This window comes from Triturus cristatus, chromosome 2_2 (assembly GCF_964204655.1).
Source record: "Triturus cristatus chromosome 2_2, aTriCri1.1, whole genome shotgun sequence".
NCBI classification, from domain to species: Eukaryota; Metazoa; Chordata; class Amphibia; order Caudata; family Salamandridae; genus Triturus; species Triturus cristatus.
Window position 1 is genome coordinate 486595021 of NC_140582.1, and position 13201 is coordinate 486608221.

The following is a 13201-nucleotide window of genomic DNA, read 5'->3' on the forward strand; positions in this document are numbered from 1 at the left end:
GGTCCTATTACTTTTAATAGAGTCTCCAGCCCTACTCGAATCGATTATATCCTGATCGACCGTAGACTATGGCCAAACGCAGTGGATTTGGTCATAACTCCCACTGTCGATAGTGATCATAACCCCTTGTGTCTGACCATAAAGAGTCCTTGGTGTCCCGACCCACTAAGCTCTGATACTGGACCTATCATGTCCACTAAGGAAGTCACCCCATCAAATTCCAAGAGACACCTTAAATGGTCTAAAATCTCCTCTGATGACCAGAAACTTTTGGCCATCAAGGAGATTTTATTTAATAAAATTACGGAACTTCAGGGAGTAAGTGACGATACAGATGGGTATTTTAGGGCTGGGAATATCTACAAAGATACAGTTGAGATGATTGGGTCCCTCTTTTGGGCACCTACCTCTTTTAGAAATTCCATTAAGCATAAAACTCCAGACTCTTGGTACAATACCGAGTGCAGGCAAACAAAGAATAATCTGATACTCGCTGTCAAAAATTGTGATTGCTACCAAGTTCGAACTGCCAGGAAAGAATATAGAAAGGCAGTCCTGGGAGCCAAGAAAGCCTGGGAGGAATCCCGTTGGTTGGCTCTCAAAGCTGCGAGCCTGGCCAAAGATGGAAATGCTTTCTGGAACCTCTGCAGACACTCAAGAGGTTGTGACCCCGATGTAATCCCAAACCATATTACGAGCCAGGAGTGGTTCGATCACTTTATGAAACTTTATTCTGGGGAAGACACCCAAAGCCCCCGGCTTGCTGTATCTACTGCAATGATAACCCCCATTCCCGAGGGATATGATCCTTTCACAGAGGTGGAAGTTGAGATTGCCATTAACAAAATAGTCCCAGCAAAGGCTCCTGGACCCGACGATCTCCCCGGTGACCTGTATAGATCGGACCCCAAACATTGGGCAAAGTATTTTGCTATTTTCCTTAATGCTCTCCTTAAGGGGTCGTCCATTCCAGAATCTTGGAAAGGAGCCGAGGTGATTCCAATATTCAAAAAGGGTTCCAGGAAGGACCCTGCCAACTACCGACCCATCAGCCTCATTGACGCTGGTCAGAAGGTCGTTGGCAGGGTCCTCCTAGAAAGAATCCTGATATGGGCCAATGAGAATAATATTCTCTCCCACTATCAGGCGGGTTTCAGACCAAACACAAGTACAATCGATCAGGTCTTTAGACTCCTCCTCTTATATTGGAAGGTGGTTTTGATTGGTAGGGGTAGCCTCCACCTGGCGTTTATAGACCTGAAGACCGCCTTCGACCTAGTCCCCCGAGATCGCTTATGGCAGGTCTTGAGGGATTTGGGTTTGCCCTCTCTTGTTCTCGACCTCCTGGTCCGGTTACACAAAGGCAATTATGCCCAGGTGAGATGGGGTAGCCAGACTCAGAAGACTGCAAAGATCCCTGTAAACAGGGGAGTCCAACAGGGCTGCGTATTGACCCCCACCCTTTTTTCTCTGTTCGTAAACGGGGTGGTGAAGTTCCTACAAGACGTCCCTGCTGACGCCCCGTCATTGGCACATTATTATTTGCTGACGACACCTTGCTAATCTCCAAAACCCCAGTAGGACTGCAAAAGCTCCTGGACAGATTTCACTTGTTCTGTACCCAGAGAGGCTTGAGTATTAATACCCTAAAAACCAAGCTTCTCTCATTCAGCTCACGAAAACCATCTAATGTCAATCTTAAGCTTGATGGTGCACCCCTGGAGCTTGTCAAAACATTTGACTATCTTGGTATAAGAATCTCCGATAGATCGAGCTGGAGACCCCATATTGATAAAATGCTGCTAAATCATAAACGGGCAGCGGCAACAATTAGCAAAGAACATCGCATCTCGCTTAGTAGACCAATCGCTCCCGTGTTGGTGATTTATCAGGCTAAAGGTGTAGGTTCGGCACTGTATGGAGCCGAACTTTGGGGCTTCGACAATCTCGAGGACATCTCCAGGTCAGAAAATAAATTTGAGAGAGTTGGTTTCACTCCCAAGGGGAACCCCACTCAAGCCCCTTTTTAGAGATTTGGGTAGACGCACGATAAAAGACATGGCAAGATTACGTCCCCTGCTCTTTTGGGCTTGATTATGGCGTACCCCCGAATTAGCAAAATATACTGAGGGTCTAAGAGAAATAATAAATTCCCCGGGGTCCCACAAAATTACTTGGTTACGCTGTATTAAGAAGTCTCTCTTGTCGCTAGGCCTTAGTGAAGTTTGGGAGCAAGGTGCACCCCTTAGCAAGACAGTCTTGAAGAAAGCTTATTGGACATGGATAGACATTCAGGAATCTATTAGTCCCAATCTAGGCAGCCTGACTGAAGCTTTCTTTATGCATAAACAGGCTGTCAGCTTCGAGCCGTATTTGGATTTTGTACAGAAGCCCAGAGGCAGATCACTGTACATCCAATTCAGACTCGACACACTGCCAACCCGTGAGTATATGAGCAAATGGAAGCAACCCCATCAAACTCCGTCCATTTGCCTGAGCTGTATTGGGCTGGTGGAAAATACGGTACACATCATGTTCGAATGCCCAGCCTACAAAAAGCCAAGAAGTCGATGGTTGGGACCTGTATGTCGATTGCTGGGCACGTCGAACTATTGGGTTACACTGAGAATATTACGTTCCGACTCCAGCCCAGTGCTAGTTTGTGGTGTGGCAAAATTCCTCGGGTGGTCTTGGAACATTAGGGCCAAATGTTTGCATTTATAACAATGAATTTTTTTTTAACATGTTTTTATTGCATAAATGTTTTAATGAATACATTCCAAATTGACTTTTAAACGTACATTTTTTTTAAATTGTCATATTCTGTAACTTGGCGTCATTAAGTCTTTCCCACTCTTTTGATGTATTGCATTTTATATGTCCGCATACCAATGCGTTTATGATATAATTTTATCGAAATAAAGCTTTTTGACTTGACTTGACTATTGGTTCGTAAAGTCCCGGCATGAGGTGTGACAAATGAGGCATGGCAGTCCTGAGAGCCTCGCACCCTGTCTTGAGAGGAACCATTTACAGGGGGGGGGAGCAGGGAGGGGCGTAGTGGCACTTGGAGGAGGTAGATAATGGTGACAAAGTGGTATTGTGCTGCAGGAGGGTTAACAGTTTGGGAAGGCACGGTTGAGGAAGAGGTCTTTCAGGAGTTTTTTTAATTTTTCAAAGGGCGGGATAGTCCTAATGTGTGCTGGGATGGAGTTCCCGATTTTGGGTGCGTTTCCAGCGAAGGATCGTGTGGCGGTTTTTTGTTTGCGTGTTTTCATAGGGATGAGTAGTAGGGAGTTGGAGCTCCTGAGGTTCCTTGTCTGGCCGGCCGAGGGTCGAGGGTCGAGCACTGATCCTTGTGGAACACCTCTGTTGATGGGGTGTGAGTCGGATGTGAAGGTTTTAATGTTTATCTTTCGGGAGCGGTTTTGTAAGAAGGAGGAGAACCATTGTAGGACCACCTCGTCAGCACCTACTCTGTCTTGCAGAGCCTTGATGAGTAGATTGTGATCCACTGTGTCAAAGGCTGCTGATAAGTCCAGGAGGATGAGTAGGTAGCATTTGTCGGTATCTAGAGATTTGTGCATGTCATCCACGATGTTTGGGAACGTGGTCTCGGTGCTATAGTCTTTTCTGAATCCCGATTGGTGGGAATCTAGAAGGTTGAAGTTATCTATGTGCTGAGTTAGTTGTAAAAGAACACATTTTTCAAGGATTTTGGCAATAAGGGAGAGGTTGGAAACGGGTCTGAAGTTGTTCAAATCGTTGGTGTCAATGCCTGGTTGTTTCAGGTGAGGTGTGACTTGGCCGACTTTGAGTCAGTCGGGAATGACGCCGGTACTCAAGGAGCTGTTTATGATCTTGCACCAGAATGGAGCTATGGAGAGTTGCAGCTTTTTAGTCAGTTGGGTGGGTAATGGATCGAGTGCGTGAGATGTGGGTTTGGAGGTGGCGATCAGTTTGAGAATCTCGGTTTCGGGTATGGGGTTGAAGGATTTCCAGGATTTCGTGGGGTGTTTGCGTATGCGGGCTTCAGTTTCTGGGGGTGGGTTAGTGCATGAGGGGTTTGAATTGATGTCAAGTGAGAGCTCAATCTTGGAGATTTTGTCTTTAAAGAAGTTGGTGAAGTTGTCACATAGGTCTTTGGAGGCCTGGCCAGGGGCAGCTGAGGGCTTGGATGTTTGTTGTCTGATGATGTTGAATAGTTCTTTGGCTCTATTTTTCGTGGTGTCATTACAGGAATCATAGAATTTCTATGCATGCTTTACATATTCTGAGCTGCAGCATTTGTTTAATCTGACTTACTTTTGACGGATTCTAATATATTTTTGGGGGGAAAATGCTAATGATTTTTGGTGTGTATAATGTTGTACTATGAATTTATTACCCTTATCTGTCACTGACTCTGTTTAGTTATTTTTCAGTCATATTTAGGGGAGTTTGCATTTTAGACGGAGGTGGACAAGAGTTATGCCCGGAGTTTAACAACGCCTCCATATTATGGAGACCACCAATACACAAGGACTTTTCTATCCCTACATGCCATGTTGCTCTTTAGGGGCATAACACAGGCCCCCGCAGCCCCCGCGGTGTGGGGGGTCCCACTCTCCAGAGGGCCCCCTCAGCACAGCACTTCGGCTATAGAGCTCCTGACGTAGTCTGGAGGCAGCCCCTCCACGTACCTTGCAGGGGGGCACCCTCAAGTTTCGTTACACCACTGTTGCTCTTCTGCTGCAATTGCCTGTCTTTTCATAATCATATAGTGAAACTCAACCTGTTGGTATTCAATGTTATTAATATCAGTATGACTGGAATTCCTTCTATGCTGTTCGATGTAATACCCTCCAATTTAGGAAAACTAGAAGGTAGACTTGATTAGTGTAAGTTGCTCATAATAAATAAATGCAAACCTTTGCGCAGGTTTTCAACAAAGAGCTTCTGTTTAAAGGAAGAGCTGCAGCAATCGCACCTTCTATAGTTGTAAGCCAAATGGCATGTCTTCCCATCAATAATTCTCGTAGGTTGTTATTCGGCTCTCGTGCAGAGGAGGCAAGATGAAGCACTTCTTGCTCATCTAGATCACACGCCCCAGGTCCCACCAAGTTATATGAGTTCTAGGACCTGTTGCATACAGTTTCAGTGCTGTGAATCCGACACCATAAATAAATGCCAAAGCTCATGCAGGTATATTTTAATATTTAAAACTGCGTACAGGTTGATCAATATCAACGTTCAGGGCCACAGTTCAATATCGGTTTTCTGCTAAGTGTCATGGCATTAACTTATTAAAATGGTTTATAGATCTGTGATTGGAATGAAGCCACCAACCACGGTGGGTTATAAAGCACTCTCTGCAAACTAATGATCTTTTCACTGTCAGCTCTGGCTTTTATCGGAATTTAAATGTTCTTATGGCATACAGGGTTCGATGCATTAAGAGTGAGCTTGACTGGGTTTTGCACACACCTCTGATCAAGGTCATGACACATCCAATTGGATACAAGAGAGAGAGAGAGAGACAAAAAAAGAAATACAAAGGCATTCTAACACAACGAAATGAGCAATTATTTAAAAAATATTATTTTCCCCATGCATCATTCTGCTTAGCCAAAGATGGGCATGGGACTGAGGAGCTCGGTTTGCTCTGTCACCATATTTTGATCTGTGTTTGCAATATCCTTATGTGGATTGTCAAGATGATACTGTGAGGAAACCAGCCACCTTTAAAAAAAATCTGTGGAAAAAGGGTATAACAATTCCATACTAATGCCATAAAAAAACGGCCCTAACTTGTTCAGAACATCCGAAAATTGGCAGCCTCCCAACAAGTCCTGTTCTTATATACACCCAAATTAAAATGAAAAATTAAAGAAAAACCAAAGACATATACCCCTGCAAAGGGTTTAAAAACCCCTCATTGCTAACCTGTCCCTTCCTTTTCCTCCCGTATCCTTGGGGACGTCCCTGGCACGGAATAACTCTTTGCTCCGCTTCTTACAACGAGGCACTTGTGGTTTCCAATCTTCTGCAATAAAGCCTTGTACTGGGCTACAAGTCATGCGTGTCCAAGGCAACTGCAGCATAAACCTTTCTGTTGCAGCGATAAACTAAGTGCTAACCTTCTCGCCTTTTGGGATGTAAGGTGATTAATTCATTGTTTTTGCCCACTCATGAAAAGAACTTGGAACAGGCCAGCCTGTGTTTTTTAAACTTCCTCATGGTGTAATAAAACACAGCGGCAACAGGCAATTTCTTCAAAAGCGTGGGGAATCAAGAGATTGCTCTCCAGTATAGATTGCTGAAAATTTAATCATGCTCTTGGTTCAATGAAAAGTCGCCAGCAGTCTGTGGCCAAGACAGAATGTTTTCATTTTTCTCCTTCAGTGAAATAGCTTCACATAGGAATCCCTCCCTCTAAATACAAAGTAGTTGCACTGGTTTATGAACAAAATTGTTTTTTGTTGAATTATTTAAAGTATCGCTTTTGTCGCCTAATAAGATGATCTGTCTGTCCACAAGCCCCACTCCTCGCTTGCTCCCTGCCCGTCTAGGGGTCTTGCCTTTGCCACTGTGGTTCGCATGGCTCACTGGTGTAAATAGATGGAGGTAGACTGACAGACATAGAGAACAGACAGATAGGTCAGTGGAGCACAGCCAAGTTCTGTTGGACCATAGCTTCATACTGCAGATTGAAATGACATTTCTTTCTGCACCAATCTTAGTTTTGTAAACACTTTGTAAAAATGTGCAGATTAATGAAAGGGATTTAAAAAGCACACACCGCAGTGTTCCTTGTGTGTCCAGAAGTTTTCAGGCAGCAATAAAAATGGCGAGCTATCTCTGGTGATTAATATTCCTGCTGGAGAGAGATCAGAGTTTGATCTAGTCACAGTTTCCACCCATGCTAAAGTATCACAGTGAGTTAATATGACTACTGCTAAGAACATTTACCACTCAAATCACAGCACTGGTTTTATGTGGACTGCTCATTAGGTTAATGCTTTTGTCACAGATCCTTTCATTACTAGCAGCTTATAAATTACAACCCTAATACAGCATCTAAGAGTTGCACGCAAACTGCATTGTATATGTTAGAAAGTTATTTTTTTCCCTAGACTTTCGTTATCCTAATTTTTCTAAAAGGGGTTAATGTGGGTAAAAATACATTCTAATTAGTAAAGCTAACCACAGCGGTACGTTTTAAATTCTGGTTTTGTGCTTCCCCAGATCAAACAGTCTTAAAATATACTTCCTACCAGTATCAGTGACATGTGACTCCTACACCTTCTAATCCTCATTATTTTATGTAACATTTCCTATAGACTGATTTACACATGTATGAATCATTGGCTCTGTATAATGTGTGTGTGAAGTAATGTGCATTGGCACCCTACACTGATATGAGCAGCGCTATAAAACAAATTAAATGTGTTTGAGCAAGGGCCTATGGAGAGATGGGTGGCACTGGTGGGGTTTAATAGTGAGGGAAATCCTGAAGGAGTTTTTTTTGTTGGGGGGGGGGGGGGAGTGTGTCAGCACTGGGCACCACCAGAGCTAAAGCTGGCCCTGGCAGGTACTGTGTTGGCAGCGTTTACAGTTTTTTCTTAAGCATAGTCACTGGCCTTTAAATGGGGATGGAAGCAATGTCTTGTTTAAAGATTAATGAGACTCAATGTTTTATGCCTCTGTGGGAGATCAAACACAGAACCCTAGACCAAATTGACAAAGATATATAGCTGGTGCTTTTCGAATCATCATGGCTTTGTTTTACACAATTAAAGGATTCTCAGAACTTTGCTATGCTGTATTTAGACGCATGAGGGGGAGCTTCCAAGGTGAAGTCCTGGAAAAGCTTACTGAATGGCTTTCTGATCACTCGTGTTGTCATTTGTCCAATTGGAGAAGCACGCACTTCAAGGATAAAATCCTTCTTGTATACCCCCACAACCTTGGGGAATGTGTCATTCCCCCTCCAACCTTGGAATGAGAGTTACTCCTGCTCCTGGCAAGAAATCTTTTACCATGGCCAGTGTGAGAAGGGGTCAGATAGGAGTTTGTGAATTCCCCCAAACTCAGATGATTGGGGGGCGTTAAGTAAAAGATTGTCCAACTTCAAGATCACATTTTGAAAAATATTTAAAGTCGCAAACCCAGTAATTTGTGAATGAACGTCAGGCTCTTCAGTAGACAGGGGGTGGAGATAGGATCAGTATCCCACAGGCCCTGTGCTTTTTCAGGTCAACTGCTCGTGCTGCAACATTTAGGTATAGATTTGAAGTCAAACATGACCTAATTAAGATGAAAATGCTAACATGGCTAATACCAAAAGAAAGCATGATCTACTGGAACTGATGTGGTTTACCGTTCCTTAAAGGACATCATTTTAAACTTTTAAACAGATTCTTATATAAGGTTTCCTCCTTTCTCTGAAACAAATTCCTCCATCTATGTGTATGTTGACATTCTAGGAGGGCAAGGAAATGGCTCTTTAATTATAGTTTGTATACAATCCTTAATACTAAAGTTTTGCTCTATAATCTGTAGCAGTCATTTAGAAATAGCTCACACAAGTGTGCAATACATTTTATCTGTGTTATTCTTGTATTTGCTGCTTAAGTGTATGTAACTTGTTATAGTTTTGCAAGTAAAATAGTTTCCTTTCTTCATCGCCAACAGATCACATGATCTGACCTCTAAACCCGAGTCTTTCTTAGAGCAAAAAAGCAGTAGAACATGGTGGACCTTCACTCTTGATTTTAGGAACTGTAGTTATCTGCAGTTGTACTTTAAATCCTTAGAGAAAATATTTACTGATGAGCTCTTTTGAGATTCTAAACTGGTGTTTCAAAACTTTGATGTACCAGAGCAGATACATTATTTATGAAACAGGTTTTTCTACCTCTATTGTTAAAGTTAAAAATAATTGTTTCCTTTTTCAGACCCGTGACAGTGTCCTGCAAGAACAGAAAGAATCAAGAACAGATTTCAGGGTGAGCAGTTGTATTTACACTGTTAAAGTAATTATGTTTTATATTGTATATAAATCATAACGTGTGAGAACTTGGTTATTTCTATTTGGGAATCATGTGTATCCTGAACCGATTAGCTGAAATCACTTTGATGAATGAATCCAACAGCTTGGTTTGACCAAATGGAAGAGAGAGAGAGAGATATGGAACACATTTAATCAGGGAAAATGTCAGTAGACATAGGGAGACATTGAAAATGCTGTACTAGTGCATGTTATAATGCATTTGCATGCTTGCCGCAGATATGGGCATTTATGATAGATATTTCAGCAAGAATCGTCTTTATTCGTCCTCCGGGGAACTGGATGCAGATCCAGATAAAGGGGCCACCGAGTCTTGAAAAAAATCTACTTTTTTATCCAGTCCTGCATCTCTAACAATCTATGACAACAGGCATTCCAGACTGTTGCTTTGTTTGATTATACCTCCTACAGTTTTCAGGTGTATTGTGACATCATTTACCGGACGTGCCATTTAAATTAACATATATTCTTAACTGCACAAAATAGGCTAACTATAGCATTATTAGTAAATGTTGGCCTTGAAATGCCGGATTGATTTGTTTGCTCGACGACCATATTCCTATGTGACTATCTCATTTGAGACATTTTCTGTCATTGAATATCTCTTATAAGCACTCAAGTAAACGCGGTGTCAGCACTTAACATTAAAACTGTCAACTTGCCTGGGACAATCACGGTTTTGAAGTATGGTGTGCACTACTTGCTAAAAGAGGCATCTCATGATCACGTTCTGCACCTGTATAGACGAGAGTAGTTTGCCCGTTTTTGAAGACATTTGTATGTGTCTACTGTAAAGGCAGTAACTCTGGGAGTGGACGCATGCTCTCTAGCAACCGAGCTCTGAAAAAAACAACTATCACTGCTTGTGTTCGATTTGCTCCGTCTACATTACTGGTGCTAATTTGTAGGGTGTGTGCATGTGCTGCATACACCTATAGGATCAGGAATCGCAAACTCACTTGGTCTGATTCACAAAGATGTTGCTGTGATTTTTATGGCAAGACGGGAGGCTAATATTATTGCAATCTCCTTTATTGGCACTACTCACAGCAGCTCTTTAAAGAATATAAAACATTAAGAAAATTCTAAGACTCAACACAAGTCAAGAATTCTCAGCCTTCTTCCTTCTTTTTCGGTGCTGCTTGCAGAGTTAAGTATTTCATTACAAGCTTTTAAAATATGTGGCATTAAAGTATGAATGTGTTCAGAAATTTAATGATTAAGCACTTATTGGATATGTACTTCGTATGGGGCGTGTCTGGAGTAGAATGTCACGTTGGATGTGCACTTGTTTGACCTGATTCACAAAGATTTAGCTGTGAATATGCTTGACTTACTGTTGTACTCTTGGCTCACTCCTGAATTTCAAGGTACTCCAATTACTTCTAGACTCAATATACATGTGGAGATCTCTGCCAATGGCTATGTGTATTTCTTCTTCTAGGTGTTCTTCACTAACTCTGGGTGGAGATTTATGCCTAATAGTAGCGGTATGTTGCTCCACTCCTTTCCTTGAGTGTGTGGAAACACATATAACTCATAGACTGCATATTTTAGGTGCACATCACACCAATGTTGTTCAACATAGTGTGGGCGGAGATCTCGGGTTACAATATGTAAACCTACATAGCATAGGTGCAGCACTGATGTTCATTATGCAAAGGTTGTTAACATCAAATACTTTTATTTCGACTTCAAGTCAAGTTCGCTTACAATACAGACATGGTTTTAAAATGATACAATAAGGTGCAGATCTTAAACCTGGCCTATTTAAGACATACAAGAACAGCAATGATGGAGGCAGTTCTGCCGTTGATGGGTCGACTCCTATCAGTCAAACAGGCCAGAAACATTATTATACATCAACGATGAAGCACATGGGAAGGTGAGTAGCAGCAATACTAAGTTAATATCATTACAAAAAATACATATCATAAAATGGAGTTATTACAGTTGAATACGATTGATAATGTTATTAAACGAACAGTAATTATCGGTATTAATTCCTTTGTTCCAATGAAGATCAGTAGTAAACAATTTAAAAACAAGCCTGTTAAATACTTTAAAAACCACAGAGCCATAGTAAAATATATATATAAAAACATAAAATTGATTGAATACGATACAGTAATAATAGATCCATAGTAATAACATCCAAATATTAGTGTGAAAATACTTCATAATCAGCCCCATAAGGGCTCCATCTGCGAAGGAGTACTATGGCGTAGAAAAAGAAAACCTCACTTGTTTATCCTCCTCTTGGCCCTGCCCCTAACACCCCACATTTGACCCAAGAATTTTGCCACAGCACAAGCAAACAGTGGCCTGGAAGCTTACTTCAAGATTCGTAGTGCAATCCACTAGTTATCTGTTCCTATTATCTTACAAATTGTAGTAAGCTAATTTTTCCTCGGTGTAATGTATGATGCACAAGTGAACAATACATGGGGTAGGGTTTCTTGATGGATTTTACAACCTGGGCAGCTAAGGGTAGCTTCGTTTCAGCAGGTTCAGTTGCTAGTGAAAACATTCAGGGGCAGTGTACCAAATCTGAACTGGGTATATAGTTTCCTGTCACCCGGATGTCCTATAAACTCAACATAACCTTCCAGGGAGTGATTTCATTTGTGGGCCATAAAGTCCAAGGTAAGCTTCCCCTAGGCTTTGTTCAATTCATCCTGAAACACCCACTCCCAGTAGGCGTTCTTCACATCACATTTACGGGGCAACAAGGTTGAGTCATTGACTTCCCATGCATCCCCCATACCAATCGCTATAAGCAGATTCTTGACTCCTCTCAACCAGCTGATTTTGTTGGCTCTATCCCTGCATTTTGCTTCCTTTAGGGCATGAGCAAATGGCAATTCAGAGGTTGTCTTGATCTTAAGCCAAAATAGCAGAGGATGTAGTCTTACTTTGGAGGCAAAAGAATGCATGCCTAAGTCTAACATGAGGGGAAGGAGGAGGGTGCTTTGGGGTAGCATTGCTAAGCCTCTTAAGTACTTAAAATCAAGAATACTTAGCTCCTCTATACGATCCAGACCCCATAGTTCTGCACCGTACGCCACAAAGCTCACCACTTTAGCATCGTATACCTGGAGTGCTGGGCCAATCGGTTTGCTAGGAGACAAACAATGCTCACTTCCTAAAACCCAGAGAGCTGTTTATGCTTCAGAACCATCTTGCTAATGTGCGATTTCAAAGACAGATTTTCTGATATCTTTAGACCCAGATAGTCGAAAGCGCTAACGCTTTTGAGCTGGATGCCTCCAAGCCTCGGACAGCCCCGGTAAGATTTGGGAGGGTACAGGGCCATATATTTGGTTTTTGCTGTATTGATTATTAAAACTTTAGTATCCCAGATTTCTTGGAACATGTCTAGTAACTGTTGAAGCCCTTTAGGTATTTTGGATAACAACAGGGAATCATCTGCAAAAAGAAGAGTGACTATCTTTTCCCCTCCTAGCATAGGGGCATCTGCTGGTTTCGCACTAAGAAATTGTATTACACTGTTTATAAACAGTGAGAAAAGTATTGGAGCCAAACCGCAGCCTTGACGGATGCCATTAAGTAACAGAGATTTTGAAGTGACCTGCTGACCGGATCATTGACATGCTGCCAAGAACCAAGGAAAGAATTCCTGGGAACGCTCTTTAACTGTAGAATTATATAAAAGCTGTATCTAATCTGTTTTGCGTATGTGTGTGAAAGAAAATGTTTCTGACAAATGAATAAATTAAGTGGGAAGGGTTAACTAAACAAATAATTACTTAATAAATCAAGAATGACAGCATGAGATGATGACAACTCCCCTGCCCAATCACAGTCCATGATTCACGGATACTTGCAACTTTTGAGTGTGGGACATGCAGAATTAAAGAGTATATCTTGAGTAACTAAAAGTTAAGGGAGAGACGTCGATGCTGAGTGAGGAGTGGGCGGGAGCTGCTGCTGGAGAAGAACAGACTGGAAAGATTCAATACTGAAAGATAGCCTGATTAGATTGAAGATTTGCGGAAGAATATCGAGAAGGGAGAGAGTGTAAGAGAGGGATGCGCTCCGGTGCGTCGGGTTCTAGAGAAGTGTAGTAAGTATAATCCTATCCTGCACCTGTCCGATAGTCTTTGTCTCCTGACTCTTTATCAGGTG

General features: G+C 42.0%; 1 protein-coding gene across 2 annotated transcripts in view; it reads left to right on the top strand.

Moving 5' to 3' along the window:
• The window catches only part of INPP4B (inositol polyphosphate-4-phosphatase type II B), a 2419090-nt gene that overhangs the window by 780071 nt on the left and 1625818 nt on the right, over positions 1-13201 (top strand). For both annotated transcript variants that reach the window (XM_085641585.1, XM_085641586.1), the window contains exon 5: positions 8940-8990. In XM_085641585.1, the coding sequence (XP_085497711.1) occupies positions 8940-8990 (51 nt within the window). The remainder of the gene's footprint in view (positions 1-8939; positions 8991-13201) is intronic.